At 39.7% G+C, this 17,888-nt stretch overlaps 1 protein-coding gene across 1 annotated transcript in view; it reads left to right on the plus strand.

Moving 5' to 3' along the window:
* Positions 1-1,713: 1,713 nt before the first annotated feature.
* The window catches only part of ryr2b (ryanodine receptor 2b (cardiac)), a 64,653-nt gene continuing 48,478 nt past the window's right edge, over positions 1,714-17,888 (plus strand). The window contains exons 1-25 of the mRNA XM_023289765.3: positions 1,714-1,970; positions 4,031-4,150; positions 4,643-4,747; positions 6,422-6,496; positions 6,636-6,714; positions 6,851-6,963; positions 7,366-7,489; positions 9,319-9,415; positions 9,501-9,575; positions 10,035-10,191; positions 10,373-10,534; positions 10,665-10,786; positions 11,363-11,546; positions 11,633-11,768; positions 11,928-12,023; positions 12,268-12,386; positions 12,712-12,845; positions 14,388-14,629; positions 15,618-15,810; positions 16,077-16,296; positions 16,455-16,559; positions 16,727-16,830; positions 16,989-17,072; positions 17,279-17,438; positions 17,712-17,859. Of these exons, the coding sequence (XP_023145533.2) occupies positions 1,923-1,970; positions 4,031-4,150; positions 4,643-4,747; positions 6,422-6,496; positions 6,636-6,714; positions 6,851-6,963; positions 7,366-7,489; positions 9,319-9,415; positions 9,501-9,575; positions 10,035-10,191; positions 10,373-10,534; positions 10,665-10,786; positions 11,363-11,546; positions 11,633-11,768; positions 11,928-12,023; positions 12,268-12,386; positions 12,712-12,845; positions 14,388-14,629; positions 15,618-15,810; positions 16,077-16,296; positions 16,455-16,559; positions 16,727-16,830; positions 16,989-17,072; positions 17,279-17,438; positions 17,712-17,859 (3,202 nt within the window). The 5' untranslated portion in view covers positions 1,714-1,922. The remainder of the gene's footprint in view (positions 1,971-4,030; positions 4,151-4,642; positions 4,748-6,421; positions 6,497-6,635; positions 6,715-6,850; positions 6,964-7,365; positions 7,490-9,318; positions 9,416-9,500; positions 9,576-10,034; positions 10,192-10,372; positions 10,535-10,664; positions 10,787-11,362; positions 11,547-11,632; positions 11,769-11,927; positions 12,024-12,267; positions 12,387-12,711; positions 12,846-14,387; positions 14,630-15,617; positions 15,811-16,076; positions 16,297-16,454; positions 16,560-16,726; positions 16,831-16,988; positions 17,073-17,278; positions 17,439-17,711; positions 17,860-17,888) is intronic.

Below are 17,888 nucleotides of genomic sequence, written 5' to 3' on the forward strand. Positions count from 1 at the left end.
ATGATTGGAGAGAAAAACCAACTTAATGAAAAATATAGATTTTTCCCCCCTGCTGGTAAAATATTTCAGGCTTAGAAAAGTAACATCTGCAAAGGCATCTTTTTCACCCTAACAAAAGAAGTTGTTGGATGGAAAGAAAATTTCTCGTTCTTTTGTAGTACTGCATCTCAGTGGTAAAAATACAGAATTTATCTCAAGATGTCGCCACAGAACAAGTCAGTGACTGTAAAAATTCAGAGGGGTTCTCTCTTTGAGAAGCACGGATGTGGTCAGCACATGTCAGGCCAGTCAACGTGTTACATAATGCAGTATGCTCTGTGAAAAGTGAATTTTTGGTGCAGGGGTGGTATAGAGGAAAGGCCATGTCACCAAAATGGACCAGGATCATCTGGGGAGACTGAGCATATTCAGGCAATTAGATTTTGCTGAATTTTGTGAGCAAGTGTAACTTCTGTCCTGGTGGCTTGCTAACTAAACAAAAGCTCAAGTTGTTTTGTGATGGGGTCACTAAAACTATTGACACCATAAATATTCAAAGCAAATTTCATGAAAATTCATCAGGTAGTTTCCCAGACTACAGTTTTAATCGAGGGAAAACTTTGAGTGTTTTTCGAAAAATTGTTGGAGTTCATTAAAATTAGACAAGTCCTGCTACTAGATAATGACTATTGACAAATTTATCTCATGGATGTATTATTTGTGAATATTTTTTTCAGTGACAAAACGCATTAATTAACAGCACTGTAGATGTGCCAGAGGTTTCAACTGTTGCCCCTTGGTAAGATGCTAAATTAGCCATCACAACAACAAAAAAAACCCCAAAACAAAAAAAAAAATTGACAGGATTTCATAGTTTCCTGGTTGATTAATGGAGAAAATTGTGTATTTGGTAGTTTTTATGGAAAATTAAGACAGTGTGCAACTATGTACTTCCAATTAATTAAGCTCAGATAATTAGTTTCAACAGTAACACAGAGTCTTTTAGTTACAGCAACCAAAAAAAACCCAGTGAGCTTCTTCTACTAATAAACAGGTCAACATGCAGAGAAACAGTAAATAGTGAATAAAATTAGAATAACAGGAAGTTTTTTTTCTTTGTAAATAGAAACAAAATGCTGTATAGGAAACTATCAAGGACATTAAGAAAATGTAAGTATTTACAAAAGGTACACTATATTGCCAAAAGTATTCGCTCGCCCATCCAGATAATCAGAATCAGGTGTTCCAATCACTTCCATGGCCACAGGTGTATAAAATCAAGCATCAAGGCATGCAGACTGCTTTTACAAACATTTGTGAAAGAATGGCTCGCTCTCAGGAGCTCAGTGAATTCCAGCGTGGAACTGTGATAGGATGCCACTTGTGCAACAAATCCATTCGTGACATTTCCTCGCTCCTAAATATTCCACAGTCAACTGTCAGCTGTATTAAAAGAAAGTGGAACGACAGCAACTCAGCCACCACGTGGTAGGCCACGTAAACTGACGGAGCAGGGTCAACGGATGCTGGGGTGCATAGTCTTCTTTGGGAGCTGTGTCAAAATAACCGGCTCTCTGAAAAGAGCCGAACTTCCCACCACTATTTGCCAGAAATGCAGACATTTCGCCCTTAGTTATCCAACTCAGCAGGGGGTGGTGTCGGGAAAAACAATGGTCTTGAAAATAAAAACAGTGTTCCTAAAAGCTGCCATAGACTGTAAAAGACACCTGCGGTAATGTAAATACCGACTGTTCTGCCGCAGATGGACATTGACGCTGCTTCTCAAACGCAGCCATTATAAAAACATGGCCGTCCCTGAAGCTCCGCCCACTCTTCTAACGGCTGAGCACCTTCTTCTTCCTGCTGCCTCCAGTCTTCCTCCTACACCGTCACTGCCACTTTATCACTGAGGCCCGGTAAATGTGGCCTGTTCGGTTCAAATAATGGCAGACACCGGAGAGGGAGACGACGAATTCCAGTTTCTACGAACGGTAAGCTAGTAACATTTCAAACTTTACGCAACTGCTAACATTTCCTAACATTTAGCTTACTTAGCTAGTCCCAGAGATGCCAACAGTTTGCTAACTCTTTGTAAAGGAGCGAGTGTCTCATATTTTTTTTGTTTTAAAACAGCCTTAATTGGTTTTTAAAATGTATTTGCTTTGTCTCAGGATACAGACAGTAATAGCTCATTAAAATGTTGAAATTCCATCTTTGCTGCATCTCCACAAACTCACCTGAGTGTATTTTCTCTCTTCACATCAGTACTACCCTCAGTTTTAATATTGCCTACATTTTCAGTTGCAGTAACTTTAGAAATTAAAGGAGATAGTTTATGTAAGTTCATGCATAACTTTATAACACATAGCCAAGGCTGTCAGTTAAAAGTTTCCTGTTCTCGTTTTTATTAAAATGGGAATGTTTTATTCAAGTGTAAGTATAAATAATGTAAAATATATGAAGTAGCGGGTAATTTAACTTTTAAGGTTCAGCTCCCAGTAGTAAGATTTCCTATCGTCATCACTTAGTTCAGTCACTAACTTTAAAAAAAAGAAAGGCCAAAAATGGCTTTTCTCCTCCTCATTGCAAGGTGCTGTCATTGTACCCCAGTTGCAAGTTGTCCTCTCACAGCTTGTAATCTTTGCCCTTTGATAAGGGCACGTCACATACAGAGTGTCTGGTGTGGATATGAGACACACACTTACACAGGCAGGGATGCAGATGGCTACTGAGCCCAATACACAGATTGGAGCAAAGTCATTTGGCGAGATCGATCCACGATTTGCCTGTCAGACGTAATTACATCAAATACGTGGTTTCCCCCTGGGAAATTTTTCAGCAGAGGTGGGAGGCCACCCCGGATCCTGATGAATCTTGTCTCGTGATCAGTTTAGTTAGTAGATGACAGGAGAAGCATACTGTAATAGCCTCGCTGATGAAATTGGTGGCATTTTGTAAAATAGCGTTGCTGCTTGATTTATGTCATTAAAATGTGTTCATTTTTTATGATGCTAGCAGCAGTGGTCTCTCTTTGAGGCAGAATGGTACACTGTTGCTATAAAATAAATCTATTGAAATATATACCAGCATCACAAATTCCAAACAAGACACACGAAGCCCTGTTTGATCTGAATGAACTTGCACTTTCAGTTGCAAGGACTTGGGACATTTGGATTAAGTTTTACAGTTTTCACTTTCCAAACGTATCTTGAAGAAGAGCTAAGTCCTCTAGCAATCAGAATGGCCCACAGTGCCTCAGTGTTGGGCTGTGTGTTTGACGGATTGCAGAGGACTGCTGATATGAGGAGTGGAAAGAAGGGTGAATTAGGGGTCAGACAGTGCAGGAATCTTCCCAATATGGAGGTTTGCAGCCTGAGCACAGAGAGGTGTCAGTAGTCCAGACTGGACTTTGGAGACCTGTCATCTGTTGTCCTTCTCTGTGGTTCCTTAAATAGACAGAGAAACCTAATTCGTTTGACGTGGTCTATGTGGCATTTAAATGGAGATAAGATAAATGTAAAAGTGACATAAATCTGCTGTACATGCACTCACAATGCTGCTTGTATATGTCATGTCAGTTGCTTCCACTCAAATACGTCTCAAACATAAGTACGCTCCTGAGATAGTTTTAGCATTTCTTTTTAAAAGCAAAATGGAACTGAATTGCTCTGTTGGGTCACTGCGCCCTGAGATGTTTACTCCTCGAAAAAATCCATTAATATGATATGAGAGTCAGTGGAGATTTAAAGTGTCCCTTGGCCAAAACTGCTTCAGAGCCATTTAATAATTAAAAAGAGTAGATTTCTAAGGGAACACCAAGTCCTGGGATTGTTTTTGGCATGATGAAGGCCTTTAGTTGATGCTCATCATCTGAGGTTTTCACAAACATAAAAGCTGAGTTTCACACTGTGAATATGCTGCACGTTTTTTTTCACTTGACAACTTTTGCTTAGTTACCGTTGTCATCTATATATGTGTGTGTGTGTGTGTGTGTGTGTGTGTGTGTGTGTGTGTGTGGGGGGGGGGGGGGGGGGGGGGGGGTGTTTCTCAGGGAGATGAGGTGGTTTTGCAGAGTACCTTCACCTCCCAGGAGGAACACGTGAAGCTCTGTCTTGCTGCTGAAGGATTTGGCAGCAGACTTTGCAGGCTTGAGCCCACCTCTAACTGCAAGGTAAAAAGCTCCACCTCAGTGGAGCAAAAGGCTGGGATGATGCAAATTCCCCTGAAAAGTTTCAGAATATATTACCTGTGCAAAATGATGCATATTTCTGTATGTTTAACCCAAAGATACAGTATATAGCAGTTGAACATTCTGACTATAAGATTTGAAACTAGTGCATCACAAAAAGTTGTAATACAAGTCAGCATCTGTTTGTCTCTACATAAATTTTAATGAATTTGTTCTACATTATCTACAAGTTTCCTTCTCCATAGTTTTCATTTTCTAATTCACAGCCAAACTGATTAGTATTCAGCATATACAATGTTTCTGTAATTTATTGTTTTATGTGCCAGATTTTCTCCTTTTTCCTCCCAGTTTGCACTGCCCAATTCCCAGTTTGCTGAGACTTTGGTCTGAAACTGCAATGCTCGCTTGTGAAAGAAGCAGACAGACATGAAATTACCTCAAACATCCAGTGTTTTGTCTTTTCATTTCCACCAGAATGTTCCACCAGATTTGTCTGTATGTGGCTTTGTCCTGGCTCAGTGCCTCTCTGTCCGAGCCCTGCAGGAGATGCTGGCCCACAGCGAGCACCTGACTGCAGAGGTGAGAATCTCTTGTCATCTTTTCTCTCTCGGTACATCTTAATATTCCAGCCATCCATTAGCTATGTCTGCTTAATCCTAGAGGGTCACAAAGGGCTCAATGTTATCCCAGCTCATGTTGGGTAGGAGGGTGGGTACAACCTTTACAGGTTGCTGGTTTATCACTTTGATAACAAAAAGAAACAGACCATGTGTGCTCACAATTACATCTACTTCCAGTTTAGGATCACAAATGAACTTAATCATGTATGTCTTTGGACTATTGGAAGAAGCTGGAGCACCCAGAGATAATTCAGGCGGGCAGGGAGAACACATACACTCAAGCTGATCAATAGATCGACAGTAGTCAACAGTCCTAACCATTGCACTCCTATGCTGCCCATCTTAATATTCCTGGAACATATTTTTATTTCCTATTTTGTCAGTGTCATTGTGCTATTTGTGTCGCATAATTTATTTGAATTTCAAACTCCTATACCCACTATATGTTGCCAAGTGATGATATTTGGTAACTTCTGCACACATTAAATATGGCGTTGCTCCGACCTCTCAGTGAGGTCAAGAAGCATATGGTTTTCATTCAGCCAATCAGCAAAGATTGTTCAACGTTACAGCACACTACATCGGGGCATTTGAGCAATCAGCAAAGGCCTGGAACACATCAAGCTTTCTCTTTTCTCCAATGTTGGAAAAAGACAGACTTGCGCCTCGGTCCTCTTCCATATTTAAGGTTGAAATGTCAAAACTAACCATGGTTAGTTGACGAAACTCACACATTTTACAGTTGAGTAGTTGTGCTAAGTGATGATGTATACATTTTTTGGAATGTTTTTTTTTTTTAATTTATTTTTTTTTACCACTAACGGGCAAGGAACCATATATGGTAACTTCACTGACCTTGAATTTCAACATGGAAAAATTTAAATTTTTAAAAATGTCACGAATGTAAGAAAAAGTTTTATGTCCCCCAGTAACAGTCTAGGGTTGAAAATTTGAATTTCAAAGTATTTTGATGAGTGCCCTTCAAAGGGTTAATGTATGTTATTTTGCTTAAACATATGTTCTGTAAACTGTTGGCCACAGTCCTCTGAAGAGGGATTTTTATCTGAGATGCTATTTGGGAGGAATTTGGTCTTTCTTTATTTGTCTGGATCTAAGCACAGTTTTACATTAATATGTCATTAAAAAAGCTGGAACAGCAGGTGTTTAAGTCAGGTAAACTAAGCAAAGTAACTAGGGAACGAAATGTTAAAAGGGAAACATCGTGTGAGATGCAGCATGCACCTCTGTCCAATACACTTTCTGTCGAATCCAACAAACATCCACTTGCAGTTAGCTTGCTGTCTGTTCGGCTTGAGTGCAAAATCTGGCATTTGTACACAGCCCTGGCTCTATAGATGAGAAGAAGTGGTTCATACTAACCACACAACACTATTCTTGTAAGTCCTGTACGTGTACATACTTGTGCACATTTGTTCTTGTGCACAGGAGAGGAGTGAAGGGATGGAAAAAGGAGATAAGTAGAAAGGAGACAGAAATGTCAGCAATCTTTCTTCAGAATGTGTTCTGGTTTTAATGTTTGTAAATGCTTCAATTGATTGTTTTTATTTGTTAATTTTGTTCTTGTTTTCATTGATGCCTTTCTAAATTTGCACATACTGATGGTGATTTGCAGGTGGGAGCTGGAGGTAACCATCGCACTCTACTGTATGGCCAGGCAGTGCTGTTCCTACACTTGTACAGTGGCATGGTGGGCCATCTTTATATATTGCAAAAATTAGACAGAGGGTTTCAGTCTTTATTTTTTCAACAGTTTCATTAACCTTTTCTAACATATCTGTTTATTATGTTTACTGAATATCTGTATCTGTTGTTTATTTCATTCACAGTATCTCAGCTGCTTGTCCTCATCTCAATCTTCAAATGACAAGCTGGCTTTTGATGTTGGTCTGCAAGAGGATAAAGCAGGTGTTTGGTGTTAGAGCTCTTTAGTCAGATCAGGGTTGTTTTGATTCTTTGTATCTATATAATTATAATATCATTTTGTATTTTTTGTGATCTCAACTGTGAGTACACTGTTGGTGGTTTCACACTTTTCTCTCAGGCGAGGCTTGTTGGTGGACCGTCCACCCAGCATCCAGGCAGAGGTCGGAGGGTGAGAAGGTGCGCGTTGGAGATGACCTCATATTGGTCAGTGTGTCTTCTGAGAGATATCTGGTGAGTCAGTAAAAAAGTACATTTTTTTCTCTATTCCTAAATGACAAAGAATACAGTTTGAATATTTCTGACTAGATGAAATGTCAGACACTCTAGCTGCTTAAAGAAATGATGAAATAGTACTAATTAAGCATTTGAAGTTGGGAACTTAAATGTGTATCATTTCCTGCTGTTTTTCTCTCTAACATTCAGTAGCATTTTTTTCCATCAGAAACTACCATTTATATGTCATTGCTTTCATTTTCTTTGATTTCACGCAGGATTTGGCATTCTGTATTTTCTCTGTTTGATGAGTTGTTTAGCATAATAGCTTATGATAGCAGCTATTGTGGCAGAAAAATCTGAATTTGTATTTGTTGTTGATGAGCCCATTTTGCTTATTACCGTTTTGATTCTTCCCAGCATCTCTCCTTTGGCACTGTATTTGACAACAAAAGCTTGAGTGACAGTCTGATTGTTGATGCAGCCTTCCAGCAGACTCTCTGGAGTGTTGCTCCCATCTGCTCTGGAGGTGCAGTTGCTCAAGGCAAGTTTCTTTTCTTTTTGCTCTCTCTCAGTAAGTTGAAAAACAAATGATTACCTTCTCAAATGATTATGCTGTGTTCAAGACATATAGATGTCTCAGAATGTTTTCAGACCTCTTCACTTTTTGCAGTTCTTTGTGTTGCAGATTTGACACCTCTTCCCAACAGTCTACACTTAAAAACTCATATCAACAAAGTAAAAGCATGTTTTGAAAATTTATTGCATATCAAAAACTGAAATCTCAAGTTTATTCAGCCCCTAATTAGAATATTACTTTATAGATATCCCTTCGGTAGCTGTCACAGCTTCATATCTTCTTGGGTAAGTCTCTACAAGCTGTGCACACCTGGATTTGGGCAGTTTTGTCCCATTCTTCATGGCAGATCCTTTCAGCTTCCAACAGATTGCATGGGAAGCATCTGTGAACTGCTATCTTTAGGCCTCCCCACAGATGTTCAAGGGGTTTAGATCTGGACTTTGGCTGAGCTACTCAAGGCCAGCTAGAAACCGTGCCTGAAGCCAGTCCAGTGTTGTTTTGGCTGTTTGCTTTGGGTCATTGTCATGCTGAAAGCTAAACTAGTGCCCATGTTGCTACACTCTGGAGCAGATCTCTGAATCTGTTAACCAGACATTGATGCTTAGCGTTCTGCCTAACAAATGCAAGTTTTGTGTCTTCAGACTCAGAATGTGTTCCTTGTGCTCTCAGAGTCCTTTAAATGGCATTTCACTAACTCCAATTGAGCTGCCATGTCTTTTACTCAGTGGCTTTCATCTAGCTGCTCTACCATGAAGGCCCCATTAATGGAGTGCTTTTGAGATGGTCATTTCTCTGACCGATTCTCACATCTTTGAAGAGGACTTTTACAGCTCTGTTACAGTATCAGTTAGGTTCTTGATCGCCTCGGTCAGTGGTGTTTGTCTACTGGCAAGATTAAACACAAACCACTAATTTGAGTTGCATAAAACTTGCTGGAGATTTATATCATAGGAACACAAAGAACCTTTTAAATTTTGGTGCAGATTCAGACCAGTTATGTTGAAAATGTGAGATACGACATTGGCCTTGTGTACTGTCTGAGTGCTCATCTAGTTTACTAAAATTGGCCAGATGACAAAATCTAGGATGAGGTGGTTCCAGACGTCCATTTCATAATTATTGAGGCCATTATGCTCCTGGCAACATCAAAGCTTTAGAAATGGTGTCTACCTATACCATGATCTGTGCTACTTGTAGTTCCTTGGACTTCATAACTTGGTGTTTCTCTTGAGATGTGTTGTGGATTGTCAGATCTTAATATACAATGTCAAATCTAATCTGTTTGCCACTGATGAATTCTCCCATATGCCATCAATTATTAAGGGAAATAGAATAAACCCCAAAACTTAAAAAAAAACATTTGTTTCAATGTAGATTTTTAATGAACTGGCAGAAATTTTTCAAAACATGATTTGACTCTGTCATTATGGGTGTGATGAAAGGGAAAAGTGAAAGAGGTCTGAATAGTTTATGAAGCAAATGTATGCTGTAAAAGCAAAATAGGCATTACAGCTTTGTGGGAAGTCCTTCTGTTTTACTAAATGATGGTGGAAATGAGTCAAATCAAGTTGCAAATGTTCAAACACAGATTTTAATGCTGCTCGTTAGTCAGTGTAATAGCTGCACAAAATTATTTTAACATATACCCTCTGTTTTATTTCTCTCCTATTTTACTTGTTTGGACATGAGTTATAGGCAAAACTTGTAAAGCCTTTATATCTTGTTTCAAACACAGTGAAGGTCTCTTCCAGTACAGGACAGTGTTTACATTTTTATTTGTATGCTAATTCTAGGTTACCTGAAGGGGGGCGAAACATTGCGGTTACTCCACGGCCACAGTGACGCATGTCTGACTATTCCCTGTAAAGAGCAGGGAGAGGAGCTTCAAAGGTCAGTTGGAAAGCCCAGCCTCCTCCCATGTCAGCTAGAGAAAATGTCCTCTACTTCTGTGACCACGTCTGTTTCCTTAATCTAGGATAATGCATTATGAGATTGGATCAGTCTCCAGCCATGCCCGCTCTCTCTGGAGGCTGGAGATTCTGCGTGTTGTGTAAGTGTACAGGGAATAGGATGATCCACTCACTTGCTGTTTCAACAGATATGTATTATTGTATTTTAGATACATTTTTTTGGTACACATGTAGTTTTAAGTACAATATTAGTCACAATCTATTGTTTTAAAGTTAATAATGTTGAAATACCACTAGGCTACATTATTTGATTGTTGTTAAGATCATAGAAGGAGCTCAGTTGCACATATTGCTCCTGCTTACATCAGGAGCAATGCCCAAGTTTTGTGTTCCAGCTGCTCTTTGTGCCCATAAAGGCTGTACAGAATTACTGGAACTATATTTGGTATCACCGTCCAGGATGGAATTCTGGGTGTGTCCCCTAGTTTGCCATTTCGAGAGTAAAGAGGAAAAAACTATGTGTTGTAGGCTATTCACTTATCTTCAAAGGAATACAAACGCAACAATAAAACCCCCACAATGCTCTTGATATTCTCTAGCTGGAGTGGTAGGCATACGTGCTGGGGCCAGCCGTTTAGACTGTGCCATGTGACTACTGGGAGGTACCTGGGTCTCACGGAAGACAGAGGCCTCCATCTGGTTGATCGGGACAAGGCCGACATCAACATAGCCTCCTTCTGCTTCAGATCATCGAAGGTCAGGAGTGATGTGGGAAACACCCTGGACATTTTTAGGGCTGCTGTGATACAGTCACAGTCTGAAAATTTAACAGTGCAGCAATTTTTTTCAGCTCATATTCATAAAAGTTTAATAATAAAGAAGCTTTTTTGGTTAGTGATACATGTAATAATGCATGATAGGGGATTTTTGCCCGTAGGAGAAGCTTGACACCGGCACAAAGACTAATGGCGATGGCATGGGAACCCCAGAGATCAAGTACGGAGACTCCATTTGTTATGTTCAGCATGTGGACTCTGGGCTCTGGTTAACCTACCAAGCTGCTGATGCCAAGTCTCGTACAGGAGGTGCTCAAAGAAAGGTAAACCCTTAGATTTAATATTAATATTGTAAGACAATCACTAATTGTAAGATTTATTGATGTGTTCACAACAGCATTTTAACATATTGAAAGAATCTGTTGGAAATGATTTTAAATCATGTGTTTTCAGGCCATTTTGCACAGCGAAGGTCACATGGACGATGGACTGACGCTTTCTCGTTCTCAGAGGGAAGAATCTCACACTGCCAAGCTAATCTGGAGTGCTACTCACCTCTTCACTCGCTTGATAAGGTACTAAATGCTGGATTAAGACCTTCAGTCATTTGAAGACAACACACTGAAGAGCCATGCTTTCTCTAACATCGTGAAAAATTGGAAAGTTTTCAACCATTAACATGACTGGGGTCAAATGACAAACTACATGTCCAGCTGAGAACAGGTTTACAACGCAAATTTTGTGTTTGACTTACTGTGTCATAACTATGAAGAGAAATCTTGTGCCGTTAGTTTTGGAATGCTTCCATAACAGCAGTGTTTGAGGCACATTTCAGAACACTGTGGGGATGCTGTTAGGGACGTCAAAAAGTGTTCTTACTTCTGCATTGAGAGAGAAATCTGGGAGATAAAATAAGTTGTGACTCTGGTACTGTCTCAAACTATTGATTTTATTTTTGTAAAAAACTGAAAAAATCATATGCATAGACCAAAATTGTAAATTTGACACGAGTTTCACAATCAGATTGACCCTTGATTCAGATGACGATAACACTGGCCAGTCAGTCATATTAGTCAGCATTTAAAGCCATTAAAATGCAAGAAGATTTTGAAGTCAATTTAAGTCTAAAAAACAGGTCTCATGTTTTTTAGGAAATTGGATGGCTTTAATCAAGAAGGAAACCTTCCCACTGTCAGCCTGCCAGTAGAGATAGTGAAATCCAGTCTACAGGATCTAATAAACTACTTCCAGCCTCCTCTTGATGGACAAAGCCATGAAGCTAAACAGAACACCATGACAGCGCTGAAGAATCGGCAGAACATGTTTCGAGAAGAGGTAAATCTAACACGTGTTAATGAGTAAATCGGTCCTCCATATGATTTGTTGCACTGCTCCATAAGTATACCATCTTTTCTTCTCAGGGCATGATAGATTTGGTCGTAGATTGCATTGACCGTCTTCACCAATACAGCAGTACTTCTCATTTTGCTGAAGCTCCTCAGAGTGACACGGGAGAAGAGTGGGAGACCATCCTAAGCCATTTTTATGAGCTCCTGGGTGAGAATTAACACATCTTGCAAATGTAGTGGGCTCAGTGGTACTTTCTGACAGATATCAACGGGCTACACATTTTTCCTCTTTAACATCTACCGATCTCCTAATAACCCATTCAAATGCATATTTTGTTCAAGGTTGCCTTCTTTTTTTCCCCTTCAGCCGCTCTGATCCGGGGAAACCGTGTGAACTGCGCACATTTTTCAGGTTCTCTCGACTGGCTCATTAGCAGGTTGGACCGGCTGGAGGCCTCTTCTGGTGGGTTTGATTCAATTGCAATCCGATTTTTCAGTTGTATTCATAATACATTCATGCTATGATATATTTTTAAATACATTTCAGTTGTTTCCCATCACTGATTTCATAGTGAAATATTTAAGGCATATGCTGTCATCTGCTGTACATCATTTAACATTACTTACCTCAAAATTATAGAAAAATATGGAACTAGAGGTTAAATACAGGGTGTCTTCCACGCAATAATGAGCAATTGTATTTTCAGGAGTCTTGGAGGTTTTACACTGTGTTCTTGTGGAAAGTCCCAAAGCGCTCAATGTCATCAAAGATGGACATATTCAGTCTATCATCTCATTTCTAGACAAGCATGGATGCAACCACAAGGTAGTGTGTGTGAAAGAATTTTGTGTGTGTGTGTGCGTTACGTTCTGCAAAGAAATCTTGAGATGTAATGTGCATGTTTTTATAAATGATATAAGCAGTAGCTAAATTTGTAATGAAAAACACATCTGTCATCATCATAGTGGAAATGACTCTAAATGTGCCCTTGAGCTTTTGCAGTTCCAACATGTTTCAAGAACGTTGAGACAAGTATTGCAGCTGTTAGCAGCTATAATAGTGGTTTACGAGCTGTTTCCTATTGCGGGGCATCATTTCCATTTGTTTATTGAGCTATTGCTGCTTGAAGTGCTGACAGGTTGTGTTCCAGGTGCTGGAGATGCTGTGCTCTCTGTGTGTGTGCCATGGTGTGGCGGTGCGGTCCAATCAGAACCTCATCTGTGACAGCCTGCTGCCAGACAGAGATTTGCTACTCCAAACACGTCTGGTTAATCAGGTCACCAGGTAATTTAGAACGTTTTCTGTGAATGGAACTGCCTTTCTTGTTTCACCTCAGTCATTCTCCTTGCTTCCATTCTGTCTTACACTTTTTCTGTTCAGTATTTTCCTGAATTCCTCCACATTTTGACTTGTCTCTAATTATTTTCTTTCAGAGTACACATAAACAGACACAAAAGTTACTCAAAACATATATACGTTTGTGATTAGTTATACCAAAGTGGGTTTTGAAAATATGACTGAAGTGCATCTTTTAGTATTCCATCCTTGCTTTTTAAAATTTTTATAGGCTCGCTGAATGGAAGCCCTCTTTCTGTGGCTCTTCTCATGCTTGATCATGCATTTGTTTTCCATCTGTAATGCGTCCACATCCTTGATACAAGAAATGCTTTAGATTTCTGTCCAGCACAGCACTCGGCTTTTCTCTGTTGGACATTACTGAAGACTTACTTGCCTCTTTCATTGCTATCTTTTCATCAGCTGTACTACTTCTTTTTGTCTGAATAGATCAGACCAATAATGTCGATGGTAGTGCACAGATGTTCCGTCTCAGCCTTTTTTCAATGAGACGCTAAAAAAATTTCCTGCTGCCTGAGGTGGTTTGACTGAACTGAGTCAATCTTTGGACATTCTTTAGCCAGTTTCCTCATGCTTCATGTACTCATGTTCTTTCAATATTTTGGCCTGCTGTGCCAGTCTAATCTTGAAGGCAGTTTCCATTTCCCTTTTCCTTTGTGCTTGTTTTTTGCCTTCTTTTTTCTCTCTCAATCTGCTCTTTCTCTGTAAGCAGCTGCCTTCTTTTATCATGCTTTTCTCCATCAGCCCTATCCATTTTATTCCTGAGGCCTTATAGCTTATTTTGTCTCATATTCCTCACACCTGCTCAGTCCATTCCCCAGCTCTCTCTTCCTCCTGAAGCATTTCTTGTTCCATCACTTTTACTTTTTGTTCCTCTAAATGCTTCATTAGTACATCTGCTTTCATTCAGATTTCATTTATCTTATCAATTTCCTTTCTTTTCTCCATCTTCTCTTCCTCACCCACCGCATTTCGCCAATTCTCCCAGACGCTCTTTTGTCTATTCTTTTTTCCTATCCATTCTTTTCATCCATTTTATCATGTTCCACTTATCATTTTACATCTCATTTTTCAATCATTGCTTACTCCAAACATTAAAGGTTCTGATTCAGAGCTAATAGTTGATATGCTTGATTTCTTCATGTGATAAGAGTAACATTTTACCAGGGAGATTCTGACTAAAACTGACTTGAAACCACCAGCTAAGCTCTAGTAGAGACGCCTCTTCACTCTGTTGGAGTTGGTCGCTCGGTCCTCTCTGAGTGGTGTTATGAAATGATGCGTCTTTTGCTTTATGAACAGTCTTGTACTGAAGTGTGCAAGAAAAATGCTTGAACTGCAGAATTTGTTTTTCAAAATATTGTACTAAAAATATTGTAGTCTCAACAACTGTAATGCACCATAATCCTCTATCCTTTCTGAGCCTTTTTGTGTCTCTTTGATTCTGTCTGCGACACGACTTCACCACAGCATGAGACCAAACATCTTCCTGGATATGGGAGAAGATTCAGCCCAGCATCGGAAGTGGTACTATGAGTTGGTTGTGGATCATGTCAACCCCTTCCTTACGCCTGAGCCCACACACCTGCGTATTGGCTGGGCTTGCACTAATGGCTATCAGCCCAGGCCCACAGGAGGAGAGGGCTGGGGAGGCAACGGAGTGGGAGACGACCTCTGCTCATATGGCTTTGATGGGCTTCACCTCTGGTCAGGTGAGGATGAGCTCAAACAGAGATAAAAGACGTGTAATGTAGTGTTTCTAGGGATCTTGCACACTGGACCTTGGTTGTATAACCCTATTGCAGTCTTTTTCAATTTTGTCAAAGTGCAAAATAATGGCCAGTCACATGGGTTTTACTGATCTTTAGAGTTTAATTATAATTTAAATACCCAGTAAGACTGTAGATGTAGACATGCTCGGTTGCTCCACGTGTTCCAAAGACAAATCTCAGTGTCTACACAGATACTTTGAGGCAAATAGCTGTATCTGTTTATGTTGCAGAGTGGTACAAGTTAAGATTGAGATCACATGTTAATGCATGAATTTACTTAGTGCTGTAGAAGCCATGTATGGAAGATTTACCATACCTAATTAAAATGAGCAATAAAGAAATTCAATAAAATTGATCTTTTATAATTAGCCTGTTTAGGAAACGTGATTGGAATAACTGCAGTGACTGCTGTTGTTCAGCAGCACTTAATTATCCAGAGGGATCCATTAACATATTACAGTTTGTTCTTTTAAGCATGAACAAAGAGAGACAGTAAGTTCTCATTATGAGTAGCAACAGTGAAGCTTGCTCTAAGTGATCCAGCAAAAGAACTTTTGATTTGTTTATGCCACATTACATTTAATACAGAAACTGTGAAAAATAATAGTCAGTGCATTTTAGTCCTGTCCAATATGGATACTGTAACAACACTGAAAGCGAAGCAGAGTCTTACTGTAAATGCCACAATAAAATACTGTCAATATATCAGTCATAGCCTGGCAGTGGGCCCAGAAGCCTCAATCATTACAATTAGTTTAACATTTATTACAGTTATGAAAGAAATACATACACATAAATAATAGGAAAAATCGTTTTACTTTAATAGTTGGAGTTTAATTCAATAAAGTATTTTAAGTCTTCAATCTTGGCTTGCTGCACTTTTGCATTTAGAAGAAATTAACCGGTGGCTGTGTTCATTGAATCTCAGGCTGTGTGGCTCGCAAAGTCAGCTCTCCCTTCCCTCACCTGCTGAGAGATGATGATGTGGTTAGTTGCTGTCTTGACCTCACTGTTCCCTGCATCTCCTTCCGGGTCAACGGTCTCCCTGTGCAGGGCATGTTGGAGAACTTCACCACTAATGGGCTTCTTTATCCTGTGGTCAGCTTCTCTGCTGGAGTTAAGTCAGTAGTGACAATATCCTGTTCTACATGGTTGCTTTTGGTTATAGTTAATCTTGACTGAGCATATTGTATTCCATAGTGTTCTAGCTTTGTTTTTATTTACCCATCCCATCTTTATTGTAATGGCTAACAATGATGTTAAAATATAATCACAAATCTACTGAAACATCATCCATGTGCATTTTTGTCTCATCTGTTCATAGTTTTGTCTCTATAATGACTGTAGAATAGTAATTTACTTTCTTGTACTTCTTTTTGGAAATCAGGGTTCGTTTTCTGTTTGGGGGAAGGCATGGAAACTTTCGCTTCCTGCCCCCACCAGGTTTTGCTTCATGCTCTGAAGCTCTGCTCCCAAAAGTCAAGCTGGAAGTACAGCCGTGTCAGAACTACATTCTGGATCGTGGAGAAGGAAAGCAAGAGCTTATTGGCCCCTTTGTACCTGCCACTCCTGTTACCTTTACTCCTACACCAGTGGACATCAGTAAGGTAATAATCAGTATAATCAAATAGATTTTATTTTGGGGAAAAAATTGTTTCCAAGTATAGATTTCAGATTTTGACATACACTTAATTATTTTTGCAGGCATAATGTACCATACCACAGTAGTTTGGTTACCTGTATGTTATTCATCTTATCCTTGTAGGCATTATTGCCTCTACAACTTGAGGACATCCGAGAAAAAATGGCTGAGAATATTCATGAACTCTGGGTAATGGACAAGATTGATCTTGGATGGACATATGGACCAGTAAGAAAAGTGATGCAGCAGCAGTAATTTTATTACATGGAATGCCTGAAGTAACTAGTTAACATTGTACATGCGAAATTGGTACCATGTCATCTGCATTAATTGTCCTTGCAGTGTGCAAAAAATAAAGTGTTTGTTGAGAAAAGAAGCATGTTTTTGTCAAACAGGTGAAAGATGAAGGTAAGAAGCATGATCCATGTGTGGTGGAGTTCTCCAAGCTACCAGAGCAGGAGAGAAACCAGAACCTTCAGATGCCTCAGGACACCCTCAGGTGAGCTGAATAAATTACTACACTTGATTATGTTGATTCAATCATTGAATAGTTTTAAAAATGAACAAATGTGATACATAAATGCATGTCAGCAGAACTTCTGCTTCTCAGATTTGACATTTTCTGTATTATTGAATGTTTCTGTTTTTCCACTGGAGGACTCTTCTGGCCCTTGGTTTTCACATTGGTTTGACTGATGACCATGCAGAGGAACGTGTGACATACAAGAGATTGCCCACTAAGTAAGAATAACATGCATGTTTAGTGTCTTGCCACAATTTTGCATCAGAAGTGTGCAAAAGGACACTTTGGTTTAATTTACGAATACAACTGCCTTCTTCATGAGTACTGTAAAAGCAAAACCCATAACCATAACCTCTTCAGTAACTGTTTGAATTTAATTCACATCTTGACACACCAATGCTCTGTTTTTCATTCCCTCTCTAAGGTATGAGCAGCTCAGTGGCTACAGACCTGCTCCGATAGACTTCAGCCAGGTTTTTCTGACCGCAGCCCATGAGGAAGTAGTTAACTTGCTGGCAGAGAATGAACACAATGTGTGGGCAAGAGAGCGTATCAAGCAGGGATGGACCCATGGAGCCCAACAGGTTGATGTTCTGTGCTACATTAGTGCATTGATCAGAGGAGGAACTGCATTTGAATGTGTTTTCAGTCATAGTCTCGATTGCTGCTACACTCAAAATTATTTGTCAAGCATTTTCAGGTAGTATAAAGAATATAGAATGTTAAATGCTATCAAATAGTCTTTCAGTCACCCCACAGAATTGCACAGAGTAGCAGTGTGTTCTGTCCAGGAAGACAGTGATGCTGTTTTCTGACAAATATAGTTGCAATTTTGCTCTTTGTGTCTGTATTTTTAGGATGTAAAAGCAAAGCGGAGCCCGTACCTTGTGCCCTACAACCTTCTTGATGAAAGGACTAGGAGAATGGGCAGAGAGAGTGTCAGAGAGGCTGTGTGCACCTTGCTGGCTTATGGTTACAGCCTGGAGCCCCTCAACCAGGAACAGAGTATGTCTCAAAGCCCTATTATGGCTCAT

Source organism: Amphiprion ocellaris, chromosome 16, assembly GCF_022539595.1.
Source record: "Amphiprion ocellaris isolate individual 3 ecotype Okinawa chromosome 16, ASM2253959v1, whole genome shotgun sequence".
Lineage (NCBI taxonomy): Eukaryota > Metazoa > Chordata > Actinopteri > Pomacentridae > Amphiprion > Amphiprion ocellaris.